At 49.0% G+C, this 19,041-nt stretch overlaps 1 protein-coding gene across 2 annotated transcripts in view; it reads right to left on the reverse strand.

Moving 5' to 3' along the window:
• The window catches only part of LOC140389267 (low-density lipoprotein receptor-related protein 2-like), a 533,746-nt gene that overhangs the window by 237,785 nt on the left and 276,920 nt on the right, over positions 1-19,041 (reverse strand). For both annotated transcript variants that reach the window (XM_072473460.1, XM_072473452.1), the window contains 6 exons: positions 15,835-16,046; positions 15,165-15,349; positions 10,340-10,568; positions 10,055-10,232; positions 5,943-6,071; positions 2,200-2,363 (listed from right to left, as the gene is read on the reverse strand). In XM_072473460.1, coding sequence (XP_072329561.1) covers positions 2,200-2,363; positions 5,943-6,071; positions 10,055-10,232; positions 10,340-10,568; positions 15,165-15,349; positions 15,835-16,046 — 1,097 coding nt within the window. The remainder of the gene's footprint in view (positions 1-2,199; positions 2,364-5,942; positions 6,072-10,054; positions 10,233-10,339; positions 10,569-15,164; positions 15,350-15,834; positions 16,047-19,041) is intronic.

The following is a 19,041-nucleotide window of genomic DNA, read 5'->3' on the forward strand; positions in this document are numbered from 1 at the left end:
GTAATCATGCCACAACCCACATTTAGAGAAGCTGACATTAGGATTATCAGATGTCTTTGGAGTAGCACAAAAAAACATACAAAATACAATTTTCACATCAGATCTGAGTGAGGGGAAGGCATTACCGAGCTTCAAGTACTGTTAATGGGAGGTGCATATACCACTCAAATTTAGGCCATGAAACCTTCATATCAAAATACATCCTTGAGAAAAAAAATCAATTCATGCAGAGTAACTTAGTCCCTTGACCTTAATTTCACTCAGTTGTTAACAATATGGTTCTCCTCACATTATGTCAGAGATGAGGAGATAAGATCAGTGTAGATGACAGAAAACAATAAACAACACCACATACCCCGAGATAAAAAAATCATAACAGAGGACATTAATGAAAGAGAAAAAACACAGCACCAGTAGAAAAGGGCAAAAATATAAACAGGAAATAGCAAGGCATTTTGATAAACTAATCCTACAAATGAACCGTTGGATAATTGACCGTAACCAGAGCCTCAAAAGCAAACATATAGGGCATAATTCTCCCCCCCCCCACGCCGGGTGGGAATATCGCTGGGGCACTGCGCGAATCACGCAACGCTGCCCCGACCCCTGCACCCCCCACACCCCCCGCCCCGAAACAAGCGCCGCGCGCAAATGGCGAGCAGCGATTCTCCGGCCTGGACGGGCCGAGCGGCCACTACGACATGACAGGTTCCTTCCAGCGTCGTCCACCCCTGGTCGCTGCCGACGGGAACTCTGCGGGAATGCTGGGGGGGGGGGGGGGGTGGCCTGTGGGGGGGGTGAGGGGGGCTCCTTCACCAGGGGGGGCCTCCGATGGGGTCTGGCCCGCGATCGGGGCCCACCGAGCGGCGGGCGGGCCTTCCCCCCCCCCCCCGGGCCTACCTCCTTCTGCGTGGCCCCAGAACACCGGCGCCATGTTGGTGAGGGGCCGCGCGCGTAAAAAGTTCCCCGCACATGCGCAGGATGGCGCGGCCCAACTGCGCATGCGCGGGAATGGGCTGCCCCCAACTGCGCATGCGCGGGTTGGGGCCACGTAAGGACGCTGGAGTGGCGTGAACCACTCCAGCGCCGTGCTGGCCCCCTATGGGGGCCAGAATAGGTCGTGCCCGGGCCCTGTTCGCGCCGCCGTGAAACACGACGGCGTTCACGATGGAGTGGGCACTTAGTCCTGGGAGCGGAGAATCCCGCCCATAATCAGAAACCCTCACAGATATCAGCACTCCCTCAATTCTGGCCTCTTAAGCATTTCTAAACATAACTGCTCCAGCATTGGTGGCTTCAGATGCCTAAGCCTCAAGCTCTGGAACTCCCCCCTTGCACCTCTTCACCTCGCTTTCCCCCTTTGAGACAATTCTTAAAATCTACCTCTTTGACCAAGCTTTTTGTCATCTGCCCTGATTTCTCCTTATGCAGCTCGGTGTCATAATTTACTTTGTAATGTTCCTGTGAAATCAGAATAAGTCCACAACAACCGATACACACAAAAACACAAGACCAGGAAAATAATGCTAAACCACACACAAGAATACAGGTCTGCTTAGCCATCGTCACAGCACGGCACCGCAGACAAAAGTGCAAACTGAATCCCTCTGCCACTGTAAAATAACAATAAAAATACTGCAAGTATTATAAACACAGAATGGGATTCTCAAGTCCCGCCCAAGGTTAACGGACCTTTTGCTTGTCCGTCAAGTTCCCTGTTCCGCCTGCGACAATTCCCGCAGCGGATTAGAGCGGAAGATTTAGACTTCTCGCTGCTGTGAAACCCATGGCAAGGATGCACCATCGGCAGCACTGTAAGATCCCACCAGTGTGAATGACCAGAACATCCCGCCCACTGTTATAACGTTGGATTTTCCCTTAAATTATATCTTCTTGTGCACATAATTTATAAGTGAGTGATAAGTACATCGGGGGAACCAGCTTCTATGAGTTACTGGTTCCGGCAATGTAAGGGAGGAAAATTAGCAGAAGTGGTAATGGCTAATTTACTAAAGCAACATAGGTTAATGATTATTGATTTGGCCTCAGCCAACTCAGGAGCATAAAGTGCACAGCAGATATGAAAGAAATTCAGTCCAGTAGTGCAAACAGCATGTTGAACAGCACTTATTTGTCATCACTTTCCAATTGCAAGTTATCTCTACCTCTTTCAATCCGAAGAGAACAATCTGTACTTACTGGATGTTCTATCCAATATAGTGCCTCTGCTTCATCAAAGTCAACATCGTAACCATTATTGACTCCAGCAATAGGAACCATGGCATCACTAGTTTTGTCATCAGGGTCTAGAGAAATGCCAAAGATGACGCTGTCTCTCACTACAATTAGGAACGGCTGTTCAACTAGAAATGATAAACGAAAATACTTTCAAATTCTTGAGTAAATTAAAAAATCTTATAATAATCTAAGGCTCTCCCAAAAGAGAGATATAACAACAGAAGATCCCTGCTGATGTAATCTCAGACATTAATCACATAATGAGGCTGAGTTGAGAGTCCAGAAATCCATTAGATTTTTGAAACACGTGCATCCCAGGGGAAACACTTCTTGATTGACAGCATGGGTTCTCTGATCTATGCTGACAATTTCACATTGTTTATTCATTTACACAAGATAAAGGTTTCAAATGTTTATACTTTCAGCTATTGATAGGTTGAAAGGTCTGGAGGATTGACACTTATATTGGGCTGCTGTAAAAATGAGCTTTTTTAAAGAAAGTAAAAGTTATCAATAAATTACTTTCTTGAAGCTTTTTTTCACCCATCCTGTAAGTATAGGGGGCGGGATTCTCTGATCCGCGCTGGGTCGGAGAATCGCCGGAGGGGGCGCAAATCCCGTGACGCCACTCCAACGCCGGGCCACCGATTCTCCGCTCAACGTGGCCCCCTCCCGGCAATGCTGAATGCCCGCCGGGTTCAAACGAGTCCCACCAGCGTCGTTCATGTGTGGTCCTACCGGGCGGGACCTTGGTTTTCTGCCTGCAGGAGCCGTCCTGGTGGGGAGGAGGGGGGATCCGACTCCGGGGGGGGGGCCTCCACGGTGGCCAGGTCCGCGATTGGGGGCTACCGGTCGGGGGGTGGGCTAATTCCGGGGTGGGGGGGGGGCCTATGTTCCGTCGCGCCGGGCCCCTGTAGGGCTCCGCCATGTTGCCCAGGGCCCAGCGCGGAGATGGCAACCCATGCGCATGTGCGGACCCGCGCTGCCCATACTGGCACCCGTATCGGCAGCTGGAGCTGCTTGAAGCGCTCCAGTGCCATGCTGGCCCCCTGTGCACCGCAGAATCACTGCTGCTAGCGGCCAGATGACCCCGTCGTAAAACGCTCCGGTGTTTACAACGGCGTCAACATGTAGCCCTTATCGGAAAATCCCGCCCAGCATTCATTGCTTCTATGCAGTGAATGGCATGGGGCAATAGCAGGTGTTGGGGCTGGGTGGTAGGCATACCTTGGCTTGGAGGTATGAGGGGCTACAGGGGATCAATAGTTTGGCATGGAAGGCATAAGGAGGACCATTTGAACTTAACTTTCAAAAGGTTCCCTTCGGCAGACTATGGTTCATGAAATCTCTGAGGTGCCTTGAACCATGACATTTTGAAAAGCTGGTCCAACTCCATGAAAATCATGGAGGCTTTGGACATGCCTATCCCGGCAATGGAGCTGGCTAGGTCTGTAGTGCAGGGTGCGGAATGATGACCCAAACCAGGCAGCATCTTTTAAAGGCACTCCTGAAAATCAGAAACCGCAAGAATGGGATTGGGAATCCTGCAATTGGGACCCATCTACCATATTTAAAAGGGTTCCCCGACTCGGCAAAAATCCAGCCCATCATGTGAAACATATCCTAATGAGTTTTTAAGATTGTGTTCTTATGAATTTGTACCTAACACGACTGTAATAAAGCTTTGGGCAAGCCAAGAAAAAACTTCATGCTGAAAATCATTGTTGGCAGCAAGTAGTTTACATTTTCAACAGGGATTAAGTTATCACTAAACTGCTATTGAGGATCAAACATATCAATTAAGCAATCAGTCCAGATCTTTCAGCAGCAAATACATTTTCAACATTTGCTGTTATCTACAATGCTCCCCAGGATATAATTGGAACAGCAATGAAAGTGCAGGTAATCAAAGGAATAAAAAACTTTATCATCTTTTTGCATGTCTTCCTAGTGAATGGATCATAAGGGGTTGAAAGTAATTCCCAGAGGAGAAATACGAACACAATTTCAAAAGTAAACTGACTTAGAAATTGGAATTATTTCAATGTGCAGCAAGAGTTCTTGCATTCTAGGTGAGAGCCTCTACAGCATGAGAATAATAGTGCAAGCCAAAATGAAATTTGAGCTTTCAATAAACACTAGCAGAGATAACAGGATCGGAGAGAACACAATTTCAAGCAGTAACAGTTAAATCCAACAGGCAATTAAACTACTGAGCACTAATGTTGGATTCCTATTGTAAAAGGCAGAGAGATGGGGCGGGATTCTCCCCTACCCGGCAGGGCAGAGGTGTCCGGCGTAATGAGTGGCGGGAACCACTCCGGTGTTGGGCCGCCCCAAAGGTGTGGAGACCGCACCTTTAGGGGCCAAGTCCTAACCTTGAGGGGCTGGGCCCGCGCCGGAGTGGTTTCGCTCCGCCGGCTGATGGGAAAGGCCTTTGGCGCCACGCCAGCCGGCGCCGAAAGGTCTTCGCCGGGCGACGCATGCGCGGGAGCGTCAGACGCCGCTCACGGCATCCCCGCACATGCGCAGGGGAGGGGGTCTCTTCCGCCTCTGCCATATTGAAGACCATGGCGAAGGCAGAAGAAAAAGAGTGCCCCCACGGCACAGGCCCTGCGGATCGGTGGGCCCCGATCGCGGGCCAGGCCACCATGGGAGCATCCCCCGGGGCCAGATCGCCCCGCGCCCCCCCCCCGGACCCCGGAGCCCGCCCGCGCCGCCTGCTCCCGCCGTTCAAAAGGTGGTTGAATCCACGCTGGCGGGAGAGGGTTGGCAGCGGCGGGACTTCGGCGCATCGCGGGCCAGAGAATCACCAGGGGTGGGCCCGCCGACCGGCGCGATTCCCTCCGACTGGCGTGGCGCGATTCCCACCCCCGCCAATTCTCTGGCGGCGGAGAATTCGGGACACGGCGGGGGCGGGATTCACGCCAGCCCCGGCGATTCTCCGACCCGGCGGGGGGTCGGAGAATCGCGCCCATGATCTCTGAAGCCATTTCAATATCCAATTTTATCAGAAGAGATTATCCAGATCCATCCAATTTATTTAATTTATAAGGAGCAGAACAATATTTCCAGACAGGGTTAATTCAGGATTAAAGAAATCTGAAGCTGTACCACTAGAAGTAGGTGGCACAAATAATAATAATAATTTTTATTGTCACAAGTAAGCTTACATTAACACTCAATGAAGTTGCTGTGAAAAGCCCCTAGTCGTCAGTTCGGGTACAGAAGGAGAATTCAGAATGTACAAATTATCTGACAGCACGTCTTTCGGGACTTGTGGGGGGAAACTGGACCACCCAGAGGAAACCCAGACTCGGCACAGACAGTGACCCAAGCCGGGAATCAAAGCTGGGACCCTGGCGCTGTGAAGCAACAGTGCTACCGTGCCGGCCACAAATTTGATGTGCCTCCCAAAATAGAAATCAAATGCTCATTTTTCTACTACTTTGTATTCATTCTGTATGTTGAGATTCAATTAATTGAGAAGAATACTGAACCCTCTACCACAATCTTTCCATCCTTTCATAGCTTCAGGAACAAATACGTTACAATTTCCCTCCTGATTTTAGAGACCTGGGAATCATTTTGTTACTTTATATGGTTCAAAGTCTTAATTATTGCCTCTATATTACACAACTAGATATGATAACGATTACTGAATTACTGTTGCGCTTTTTAAGAGATAAATAGGAATAAAATACCTTTTGCACAATGTTTCAAATCTGCCATCAGGTTCCAGCCTGAGGGGCAGACACATGAATAGAATCCAGGAGCCGATGCTGAAAGTAGACATAAGTGGCTGCAGGGATTGGACACACATGGATTCCAAGCTGGGGGACAAAACATACAGGTATCCAGAATCTTTCATGAGCTATCACACGTGTCAGTCCAATTTACAATTAAAATTTGATTCTTAAATATATTTACAGTCTGCATGAATTTTAGATTAGGGCATAAACTTTGGTGAGAAAACTACATGCATTTTATGATAGCAATCTGGTCATGAAAGGAGAAGTGGGAAGAATATTAGCCAAGAAAAAATGAGCGAATGTGATCTGAAATTGACTTTTAATGTTTGCAACTTTAACTTTTAACTCTACTAAATCATATCTGACTTGTCTGAGGAGTCACACACAGCTGGGCTGAACTTTCGGCAGTCCATCATGGTGGGAGCCATGGCGGCCAGAACCATTTGATCGTAGGAGAGGCCCTGCATCAGTCTCTCAATAACAGATAAATCCCAATTAAGCTGTAGGACAGAAGTAACTGATGCTGGATTCCCAGCCAGCAGCGGGATATCAACTAGGTTCAATGATGAGCTATCTACTGGTGGTTCTGGCATTACATGGAGGCCATGTGGGTCTTTTGCGCCCTGGGAAGGCCACCCAGCAAAACCTGTCAGAGCTGCTGGTGGCATTGTCTTGTTTTTGCTTACATATATTTTCCCCCCTGATTGATTGATCCGGCATCGGGCAGGGGATTGGCCCCTGAAAGAACCCCTGTTCCTTCGCCTCCAACTCCCCTCTCCCAGGCCCCCCTCCTCTCCCCCACTAACTCTGCATTCACTCATCAGTGACCTGGGGGTCCCGCCTTGTGTGGGTGCACTGGTGTTGGTGGCAATGATTTTTTTTTAAATTCTCCTTTTTCACATTTTCTCCCACATTTACATCCATCACCAATAAACAATAATCAGCAAGATATGTCAGTCCCCATAATAACAACATTCCCATCTACCCACCAACCCCCAAACCTCAACCCACATGTTTACATAAACAAATGACAAAAAGGAATCAGGGATTACCCGTAGTCACCCTTAATCTTACACAGCTCCCCCCCCCCCCCCCCCCCTCCAGGTCTCCAGCTCCTCCCGTCCACTGCCTCTTGTAAAACTCCTCCTCCCAACCTCGGTTCCTTCCCCCCAACTTTCCACCCCGGCTAGACCATTCGGACCCTGTTCTGCCAGGCTCCGATGGCCGCAGACCCTCCCCCCACCTCACTCCCGTTCACTGGCCGGCTTAAACCGGCCAGCGTGGGGGCCCCCGCCCGGGTCCCTTTCCCACTTGCCCGGCCCTAGGAAAGTCCAAAGATCCCCTTTTAGCACACAAACCCCGCATCTCCACCTACACCCCAAAGAACTCTCATTTCGAGTGAAAGTCCCGTCCCTTCCCTTGTCCAAATATATACCACATTGGCTCCTTTAATCTCTACACCCGCGCGCAGTGATACAAAAAAGAAGAAAATACAGTCATGAGGTTACATCGGCACATGGCCATTCCTCAGTTTGTCAGTTCTGCCACAGTCCTTCTGCTTTCGCAAACTCCTCCGCTGCTTCCGCCGTTCCAAAATAAAAGCCCCTGAGCTTGTAAGTCACCCTCCGCTTCGCTGGATATACAATGCCGCACCGCACCTTGCTAATGTACAGTGCCCTCTTCACCCGGTTGAAGGCAGCCCGCCTCCTTGTCAACTCCACCGTAAAGTCCTGGTATACACGTATACCAGCTCCAGCCCACTGCACCACCCGTTTCTGCTTGGCCCAGCTCAGGACCTTCTCCTTCACACTGTACCTACGGAAGCACAGAGTCACTGCCCTTGGCGGCTCACTCGGCTTTGGTACAGGCCTCCACGACCGATGAGCCCGATCCAGTTCATATCGGGAGGGATCCTCCCCCTCCCCCAATAGTTTCGCCAGCATCGCGGCAAAATACTCAGTCGGCTTCGGACCTTCAACTCCTTCGGGCAGCCCCACAATCCTCAAATTCTGTCGCCTGGATCTGTTTTCCAGGTCTTCCATTTTTCCTCGCAGATCCTTGTTAGTATCCATCACCTTCCGCATCTCTTTCCCCATCGAGGCAAGTTGATCACCGTGCTGCAATAACGTCTCCCCCACTTCCTTCAGCGCCTCCCCTTGCTCTCGCACCTTCGCCACTGCGCTCGCCACCGCCGTCATCACCGGGGAAACCGCCTCCTCTACCAGCGCACTCAAAACCTCCCTCATCTCCTTCCTCACCGTCTCCATGCATTTCGCAATCTGCGCCAACTGCTTTTCAAATTCCGCAGCCATCACCTTAGTTATTTCTTCAGCCATAAGCAGCGCGGCCTTCCCTGGTGCTCCAGCCTCCATTTTCCTTGGTGACCCCGCGGTGACCTTTCCACTCCCCGACGGACCTTCAGCTGTTTTTTTTTCGGCCGTTTTTTTACTCACCCTCAACATTTTTCTTTGTTTTTATTTTCCTCCTGTGTCTTCACTGTGCCTCCTCCGTGCCTTCTCCCTGCTTCTGCCGCCTCCGTGGACCCTGGGACCGGGCTTAAAGCCCCGAAAATGCTGTTCCCGAACGGGAGCCCTCCATTGTGCGGCCGCCTCCCGCCCGCCGTCACCGGAAGTCCTGTTGGTGGCAATGATTAGCTACGGGCCTCTAATTGGCCGGCAGCTCTCGATGAGCAGGACCTCAATCATAGGGATGGTTCAACAGTGGCAAATTAACTGCCTGAAAGGTGTTTGCTTCCTTTGGGCCTTGCCCCAGTCCCCATGGAACTGGCTCCGACTGGTGAACGAGACCCTTATAAGCCTGACAAAATCCTGGCCAGCAATTAAGCTGAGAGTTACCAGAGATAAATTGTATACATGTTATTTTCTATTGGTAGAAATTGTTTGACTAACAACAGGGTCGCTTTACTTTCAGTGTCCGTTTAGCTGGACAACTAGATGTCAAATGTAAAGCACAATCTACACGATCCTAAACATAGAACACTGGGCGCGATTCTCCACTCCCACGCCAAAGTGGCCGCGCCGTCGTGAGTATTTCACGAGGTTCACGACGGCGCGGAATGGCCCCGGTCCCGACCGATTCAGGCCCTGACAATGGGTCCGTATCGGGGCCGCGTCATCTACACGCGCCAGGCCTTGTCGCCCGCGTAAAAGCGGCGCTGCATAGACGACGCGGCCGGCGCCGCATAACGGACGTCATCCGCGCATGCGTGGGTTGGCCGGCGCCAACCCGCGCATGCGTGGTTGCCGTCCTGTCCAAATCCGCCCCGCAAGAAGATGAGGGACGGATCTTGCGGGGCCGCGGAAGGAAGGAGGTTCACCTTCAGAGAGGACGGCCCGACGATCGGTGGGCACCGATCGCGGGCCACCCCACATTGCAGGTGAAGCCCGGTGCAGGATCCCCCCTCGCCCCCCCACAGTCCGCCCCCCCCCAGCGTTCACGCACCGCCCATAACTGCAGCGACCAGGTGTGGACGGCGCCGGGGGGAACCCGCCGTTTTGGCCTGGCCGCTCGGCCCATCCGGGCCTCAGAATCGCGGGGGTGCCGGAGAATCGCCATTTTGGGTGTCTCCGGCGATTCTCCGGCCTGCGGCCCACAAAACTCGACCGGGCCTTTCCCGCCGCTTGGGAGAATCGCGGGAGGGCGTCGGACCGGCGGCCCCGGAAATTCTGGCGGCCCAGGCGATTCTCCCAACCGGCGTGGGAGTGGAGAATCGCGCCCATACAGTGCAGAAGGAGGCCATTCAGCCCATCGAGTGTGCATCGACCCACTTAAGCCCTCACCCCATAACCCAATAACCCCTCCTTATCTTTTTGGACACGAAGGGCAATTTATCATGGCCAATCCTCCTAACCTGCATGTCTTTGGACTGTGGGAGGAAACCGGAGCACCCAGAGGAAACCCACGCAAACACGGGGAGAACGTGCAGACTCTGTGCTACCGTGCTGCCCATCAAAATACTACTATGATCCATGACATGACATTCCAAAGATACACAATTGCATAGGTCTTTTATTAGAAAAGTATGAATTTAATTTTTAACCTACCAGATGGTTGTCTCACAGAATGAACAGCAACAATTCCTAGTGGCTGATTTAAATTACTGATCATCACAGTCTGATTCTTTCCATGCCACTTGTTTGCTCTAATAACACGGTTAGATCGTCTTTCAGTCCAATAAACAAAATCCTCAAAGATGGTAATGGCATGTGGATGTTGCAGGACCTACAAAACAACATCTAATTACTGAGCGTTTGATATGAACTCTATGCATTCTGTAGAAGAAGATGTTTTTTTCAAAGTAACAGGCAAATAGCACTTCATTTACTTACCAAGTCACTGGCTAAAACCTGTCTCCTGTTGTTTCCATTGTAATCACAGTATTCAATATAATCCAAATATGCATCAGCAAAGTAAAGTAGTTCAGTTGGATAGTCAATACTTAAACCATTGGGCCAGAAGATTTTATTACTTATGAGGACAGTTCGTAATGTGCCATCCATACTGGCCTTTTCAATTCGTGGGTTCCTTCCCCAGTCTGTCCAGAACATTAGATGAGTACTACAAAGCAAAGGCAAATTGATGGAATCAGTTTAAAATCAGAGGAATTTATTTGTGTTCCCTGTCTTTCCCCAGGGCCATCAGCAACTGCTGCTGATTATTATATTGATGGCTTCTTGTCACTTCACCTCTTCTAGACAATCTGGTTCATAGAGCATAAATGTCCATTATTATGTTCTTTGTGGCTAAATTGGAATGAGTATGTTTCAAATGAAGACATGCAAATCTTTCCTATCAAATCAGAAGTAGCATGGTTTGCCGCCTCACAGCATTTCAGTTTTTTAACTGGCTGATTAAGCTGAGACAAACAAGTATTGAACAAAGGTATCCTTGTCACTGAAAACAAAAGGTTTGATCAGGAATAACACATTTATCACATCTGAGGTTCTGTACAATCCTGAATACACAGGTGGACCAATATGCGCTAGCAACTCGCCAGGATTTCCTCTCAAGGGCAATAGGGATGCACAATAAATGATGGCTTTGCAAACGTTATCCATAAACAAATCAAATAAGGAAGATTCTATTGTCTATAGTTAGTACACAGAACACCTCTCCACTACCTACAACACTCAACACAAATTTAATCAGCGCCAGGAATCCCCTCGCAGCTTCTCGCAATCTGCGGCCACAACTCTGATGGAAGTTGGGCGGCACGGTGGCGCAGTGGTTAGCACTGCTGCCTCACGGTGCTGAGGACCCGGGTTCGATCCCGGGTCACTGTCGGTGTAGAGTTTGCACATTCTCCCAGTGTTTACGTGGGTCTCACCCCCACAACCCAAAAGCAGGCTGGGTGGATTGGCCATGCTAAATTGCTCCTTAATTTAAAAAAAAATAATTTGGTCCTCTAAATTTATTTATTTTTAAACTTTGATGGAACTGGAGGAAAATCCTTCGTGTGGGTTGTTACCAAATATCCGCAAGACCTATATTGACAAAACGAGGGAAGCCAGAAGACATTTGTAGTGCAAGTCTGCTAAACAGTCAAATTGTTTGAAAGTGGATGCTTTTCACTTCCTAAGGACAGGTGTTGAATTCTGCAGAAAGAGTCAGTTTCAGATTGTTTGGTGAGATACAGGGCGCGATCTAACCTTAAAAAAACAGAGTCCGTTCTCGGCGGGATTACGGGGGTAATTCCTGGAGCTTGTAGTTCCGGGAATGGCCCTGCTATCTAATGGCACTCTGTTGCTATTTTGAGCCCCGGCGGGAGAACTCCCCCCCCACCCCCCCGACCATCACCCTGCCGAGGCCGCACTCAGCATCATTTCATGCACTAAGGAGCTCCGGCGAGCAGAGCTCCACAGTGCAGGAAGGGATCGGGACTCCATTTTTAAATGGTGTCCCTATCTCTCGATCCTCCTCTCCCTGGAACATCCGATGCCCCAACTCACCTGTTGGGGTCCTCGAGCCCCCACCAGCCCCCACCAGCCCCCCCCCCCCCCCCCCCCCCCCCCTCCGCGCCCCACCACCCACCACAGAGCGGCAGGGCATCCCAGGCCCGAACCTCAGCATGGGCAAAATGCCAGCTTGGCACTACCAGACTGGCATCCTGGCAGTGCCCCTGCCAGTGCCATCTGAGTACCCAGCAGTGCCAGAGCAGCATCCGGATGGCACTGCCAGGGTGCCAGTGCCAAAGTGCCTGGGTGGCACAAGCAGTGCCAGGGTGCCACCCCGCCAGAGGCCGACCACCCAGCAGCCATTTGGAATATATTGAGCAGTTTTGGGCTCTAAGGAACGATGTGCTGGCCTTGGAGAGGATCCAGAGGAGGTTCACAAGAATTATCCCTGGATTGAAGGACTTGTCATATGAGGAGGGGTTGAGGACTCTGGGTCTGTTCTCATTGAGTTTCGAAGGATGAGGGGGGATCTCATTGAAACGTACGGAAAATTGAGAGGCCTGGATAGAGTGACGTGGAAAGGATGCTTCTATTAGTAGGAGAAACTAGAACCCGAGTGCACAGCCTCAGACTGAAGGGACGATCCTTTATATCAGAGACGAGGAGGAACTTCTTCAGCCAGAGGGTGGTGGACCACTTTGCCACAGAAGGCTGTGGAGTCCAAGTCACTGAGTGTTTTTCAGACAGAGATAGATAGGTTCTTGATTAATAAGGGAATCAGGGGTTAGGGGGAGAAGGCAGGAGAATGGAGATAAAAAAATATCAGCCATGATTGAATGGCGGAGCAGATCCGATGGGCTGAATGGCCTAATTCTGCTCCTATGTCTTCCCCCCCCCCCCCCACTCCTTTCAAGTGTCAGTACGTCAAGTCCCCGTTTGTGTGGACTAGTACTAATCGGTGTTTGGTTAGGGTCTCCTCGATGAGGCCGATAGATGCTGTGGAGCCGTTCTATCTGGCATTGGCACAGCTAATGGTTAAACTCACTTAACCATGAGAGACTGGGTCCCATCCTTGATTACAACATCTCAGCGAGATCTGGTTCGAACCCGCAAGGCGCAACGAACGTCAGGAATCCCAGGCGGGGGGCTTCTCCAGGAACTACCAGCCAAGCCCTGCCTTGATTCCGGCCGGATGTGGCTGGAAGATTGTGCCCACAGTCTTGTACAATTAAATATAGGTTCTTTGTAGCTTTTAAATGGTTCTGTCTGATACCAAAATTACACTGGTTAATAATGATTGATTCACACCGGCTGAGACTTTCAAAAAAGCATTCCTTGATTTCTATTATAATATTATGTTAGGCGGATTGGACATGTTAAATTGCCCCTTAGAGTCCAAAAAGGTTAGGTGGGCTTATGAGGATAGGCTGGAGGTGTGGGTTTAAGTGGGGTGCTCTTTCAAAGGGCCGGTTCAGACTCAATGTAAATTCTATGATTCTACGAATTCTATGATCATTTCCCACACATTCCACCAGTGCTGGTACTTTCACATTGGTGGGTATGAATACTTCAGTAGATCTGGGATCGCAGCCTATTGCACAAAATACAAACACAGTTAATCAGCTTACAAACAGCTGAAGCCACCAACATATGGAGGATTGTGGAAGGATCCAAAAATGCTGAGCATGCTCTGGGGTCATCAGTAAGGTAACAGATGCTGGAACCTCCGTGGGAGGTATGCGAACATCTGGTGCAGATTCCAGGGGCTAGGTGCACCCATACATTGACAATGGAGGAATCCATCCAGGCCATCCCTACCTCCAACCTATCTAAGCCATTCATTATCTTGTAAGTTTCTATTAGATCTCCCCTCAACCTCCTAAACTCCAATGAATATAATCCCAGGATCCTCAGACGTTCATCGTATGTTAGGCCTGAACGCTGCCCTGCTGGTTGCCTTGCCCCCACTTTAAACCACAGACTGAAAAATTTCAGCGGTGGCAGAATAAGGCCCTTAAGTGCAGTTAATTGTGCACTTAGAACCATAAAATTTACAGTGCAAAAGAAATTAAATGAAATGAAAATGAAATGAAAATCGCTTATTGTCACAAGTAGGCTTCAAATGAAGTTACTGTAAAAAGCCCCTAGTCGCCACATTCCGGCGCCTGTTTGGGGAGGCTGGTACGGCAATTGAACCGTGCTGCTGGCCTGCCTTGGTCAGCTTTAAAAGCCAGCTATTTAGCCCTGTGCTAAACCAGCCCCTTTTTAAAAAAACAAATTTTGATCCGAAGGGGTATCGGAGAGTTCTCGGGGAGATGCAGCAGCGAGGCCATTCGGCCCATCGAGTCTACACCAGCCCTTGGAAAGAGTTCCCCACTTAAGCCCACACCTTGGCGAAATTCTCCTACCCGCCCCGCCACATTTCTGCGCTGACCGGCCGGCGGGAGTCTCCGTAACGCCGGTCGGTCAATGGGGTTTCCCATTGTGGGGCAGCCCCACGCCGTCGGGAAACCCCCGGGCGCCGGCAGAACGGAGACTCCCGCCGGCGGAGAATGACGCCCCTTATCCCCGTAAACCCACCCAACCTTTTTGGACACTAAGGGCAATTTATCATGTCCAATCCACCTAACCTGCACATCTTTGGACTGGACCCGGAGGAAACCCACGCAGACACGGGGAGAATGTGCAGACTCCGCACAGACAGTGACCCAAGCCGGAATCGAATTTGGGACCCTGGAGCTATGAAGCAACTGTGCTACCCACTGTGCTACCGTGCTGCCCAATTGGCTGGTCTTATGGGTCTCAATTGGCCTTAGCATGAGATCAGGTGTAATGCCTGGATCTGGTATGTCTCTCTTGTGGGGACCATGAATTGGATTCAATTTGAATTGTTGTTTGGAGCAGGCAAGGAGCTGGGTTAGGGGTTTGCCCCTGTCCACTCTCTGAGCTCTGGCTTTGTAACTATGATAAAGTAATAAAAAACAGGAAAGCAGGTCAGTGGATGGGCAAGAGTCAGCAGACTGGCAACTCACTTTACATGCCCTCAATCCTGTCTTCAAATACAAGGTGGAGGTCCCTAAAATTCAACTCCATGTCTTTATATTCTTAAACATTGTAGAATGTATGGGAAGTGATTTGAGGCCTGAAGGTTCTTCTCAACTTGAAATTTTCATTAGAAGGAAGTCATATATAATGTAAATGAAAGCTCTTTTCCAAATATAACTCTTCTATAACACATAAATGCTTTTTTTTGTCTTACTCATTTCTGGGATCCAAAACCAATCCTCTGGGGTTTGTAATATTATCACTGATTAGTACAGTTCTGTGACTGCCATCCAGCTTTGAAACCTCAATTGTTTGAAGAATGTTGTCTGCCCAGTACAGATTGCGGCCTACCCAGTCCACAGCAATACTTTCTGTGACAGTCACTCCACTATCAAATATCTGTTGGAAGAGATTAAACCATCAGTAACAATGCAGAAATGTGTATCTTATAGGAAGGAATCGGAAATTGTGTATTTTTAATGCTGAAGGCATACTTCCCGTAAAGATTGTAACATTCTAAAGCTAAAAAAATTACTGCAAACATTTATGAATACCAAAATGGTATGTCTGACTTGATCATCAATCCATAGAAATATCTTCCTACTAGCGTTATCCCCATTGTTATGTTACAGTGTCATTTATAGCAGTAAACTATATTTCATGAAAATGAAAATGAAAATCGCTTATTGTCACAAGTAGACTTCAATGAAGTTGCTGTGAAAAGCCCCTAGTCGCCACATTCCGGCGCCTGTTCGAGGGGGCTGGTGCAGGAATTGAACCGTGCTGCTGGCCTGCCTTAAAAGCCAGCGATTTAGCCCAATGTGCTAAACCAGCCCCTATGGAATTGCTTTTAATGTATTAGAGAACAAAAAAAACATACGTACAATTTTTCGATCTGTTCCATTTTGAAAAGCACACCAAACTTTGTCCTGAGTTACATCCGACCAATAAATCTGACCAGTCTCAGAATCAAAGTCAATTGCAACAATACTTCGCCCATCTCGGATCACGCTCTCAATGACATGTGGACGAGCACTGATGTTGTCGGAAACTATCTGACTTCGGCTTGCCACCATGATTAGAACATTGGTTGAATCTGAATAGAAATTCAGTACAATATCAGCTTGACTGAATCCACAAAGCAAGAAGAGCTGACTAAAATAACACAAATGCTCGAGCAACAGCAAATGGAACTGTACTACTGGCTGATAGCCAAGCAGTTTCATTGCACAGAGCCAATGTGCGGATTACTCTCCAAACCACGGTTTGGAAAAGATAAGATGGCACAAAAAAAAATTGAAATGAATTGTACAAAAATATTGAAATGGGATTTGTCAACTGATTTAAGCTCAAGAGCCTTAAAAAAAATAATAGACAAGCAAAAAACTGCAACTTTTCAACATAGTACACTGGCATGACCACTGACACTCCATGACTTCTACAACCAGCTTAAGCATATAATATAAAAAATCCTAAACCAACATGTCGATGTAACCCGTAATATATTTCTTTGCCACTCACCTGTCTGAAATCTGTCTGAACTTGTACCACCCTCTCTTTCTCTCTCTCTCATTTCTCCCTCTCACAGCAATTGGTTCTAGTTCCCAGCTCTATAAACCCTGAAAAAGGATTCTAAAGTAGTTCAGGGAACAACATCCTCTTCTTTTCTGCAAGCCACAGAAACATGCCACTGGCTAATCCCTATGCCCTTAATGATACTTCTACCCATCCGCCTCTCCATTGGCCCTGGGCTAATCCACCTTAATTTTTTTTTATCCCATCCTCAAAGTTACAAAGCCAATGAACGGCGTGGACATGGCAAATCCCTTATCCACCTCATTGCTTGCTCCAAAAACCATTTCAAATTCAAATAGAACCCAGCTCATGGTCTCCACAAGGGCGACACACTAGATCCAAGCCGTCAAGAAAAGGCAGAGAACCTCATCTTGGGCTTGATCTGAAGCTTAATCTTAGCCAAAAGACTGTTTATTATCCAGGCTAAAATCAACTAGAATGAATGAGGGAAAAAAAACCTTTTTAGCCAACTTAGACTGGAAGGAATCATGATAATATCAATGTCACCCCAAGTTTCTCATAACCGAATCAATGGCATGCACAAAGAGCCATGCCTAACCAACAGAAGAGCAGCATCATTCGATCGTCTGTTCCCACATTGCAACATAATGTTTGATTTGAACTCGTCTAGTCCATTACAACTGTGTCCAGATTCAAACCGTCCAAAATTACCCAGTCAGAATTTAATGTCTCAATCATAACAAAACCTGCAGCTTTAATCCAGTCTGAGCCCATGTAAATGTAGAAAGTGGATTAGTGGCATTGCTCCAGTTAGACTGGGCACGCTTAACATGCATTTGCATCAGTACCAGCGAGACCCACTCAAAGCAGGTCTGATTTAAACTGGCACTCATGCTCTGAACAGACTGAACTTCACATTCAAAAGAAATAAAAATTAACTGGCTGAAAATCTGCAACTGGCCTGGTGGGCATTCGCCTAACCTACCCCTGCCTGCTTACCACAATCTCAATGAGCCTCAAGATGTGCTGATGCCCACCATAGCCAAGTTAATGAGGAGACTTCTTACCCTAAGAACTATGGCAGAGGTCTGGCAAAGGTACATCTTAATACTTATGCAAAATTGCTCCACCAACTGCATATCTTGGTCTCAATCTTGCTGTACCAATTTCAAACCTTGATAAAACTAGATCATCCATTCATTCTTCCATTCCGAGGTAATTATATTTCTTCCTGCTATAAATGCTAATGGATTCGAGCAGAGTGAAAGAGTGATGACGTGGCAAACTATGACAAGGCAATAACCCTGCTGCTGGAGTGACTTGAAAAGGCAACGAACAAGGAGTTTGATTTTGGAGACCAATAATAAAGCAAACATATGAAATTAATTGTGAATTTTTATCTTCCTTTATCTTAGAGGATTGAAAGGGCGGCACGTGGCACAGTGGTTAGCACTGGGACTGCGGCGCTGAGGACCCGGGTTTGAATCCCGGCCCTGGGCCACTGTCCGTGTGGAGTTTACACATTTGTAGCGCACAAAGACTCCGAGAGACGAATAGAGTGAAGTCGATGAGGCTTTATTAAGCGTGACTGTTTCCCCCGCAGTTCAGTAGTAGACTGCCTGCGGGGGAGGACTCCAGATACTTATACTCCGCCTTCAGGGCGGAGCTAGAGGTCAACGTCCAACCAGGACCCGGGATCTGTCAGCCAATGACATCATGGCTTCACAGTCCCCCATGACCCCCAATGCATACTACCACATTCACCCCTTGTTAAAAATAAACCCGGCGGGGTGATGCTTCGCATGGTGGTAAGGGTTTACAAGGCTGGTCCTGGGAGGAAAACTTTCACATGTTATAACAGTATGTACAAGGTTTTTTTTGTTTCAAACTATTTACAGTAATCGTCAGGAATAGACAAAATGTTCTCGTTAAAAGTCCACATTGTACTGTTAGATCGACGCCACGAGTCGGTCGGGCGGTCTGGTCGTCCGTGTCGATCGCCTCGGCCCCAGTGGTGGTGGTGGTGCTTGTTCCGGTGTTGTCTTCTCCGGGAGCCTTACGGTTTCAGCTTGGGCTTCATTCCTGGTCGGGCCTGGGAGGAGGACTGATCCTCCTGGGAAGGGGGTGGTCGCGGGGTGTGGCGGTGGCAGGAAGGGGGGGGGTTGGGTGATTGGTGTCGGGGGGGTGTGTGTGTTGCCGGCGGGCGCCAGATCTCGCAGAGAGACCGTGTCCTGTCGGCCGTCGGGGTACTCCACGTAAGCGTACTGCGGGTTCGCGTGAAGGAGGTGAACCCTTTCGACCAACGGGTCCGACTTGTGCGCCCGCACGTGCTTTCGGAGCAAGATGGGTCCTGGGGCCGCCAGCCAGGTCGGCAGCGACGTTCCAGAGAAGGACTTCCTGGGGAAGACAAGGAGGCGCTCATGAGGCGTTTGGTTAGTGCTAGTACACAGTAGTGACCGGATGGAGTGGAGGGCGTCCGGAAGGACCTCCTGCCACCGTGAAACTGGGAGGTCCCTGGACCGTAGGGCCAGTAGGACGGTCTTCCAGACCGTGCC

This window comes from Scyliorhinus torazame, chromosome 2, assembly GCF_047496885.1.
Source record: "Scyliorhinus torazame isolate Kashiwa2021f chromosome 2, sScyTor2.1, whole genome shotgun sequence".
Taxonomy (NCBI): domain Eukaryota; kingdom Metazoa; phylum Chordata; class Chondrichthyes; order Carcharhiniformes; family Scyliorhinidae; genus Scyliorhinus; species Scyliorhinus torazame.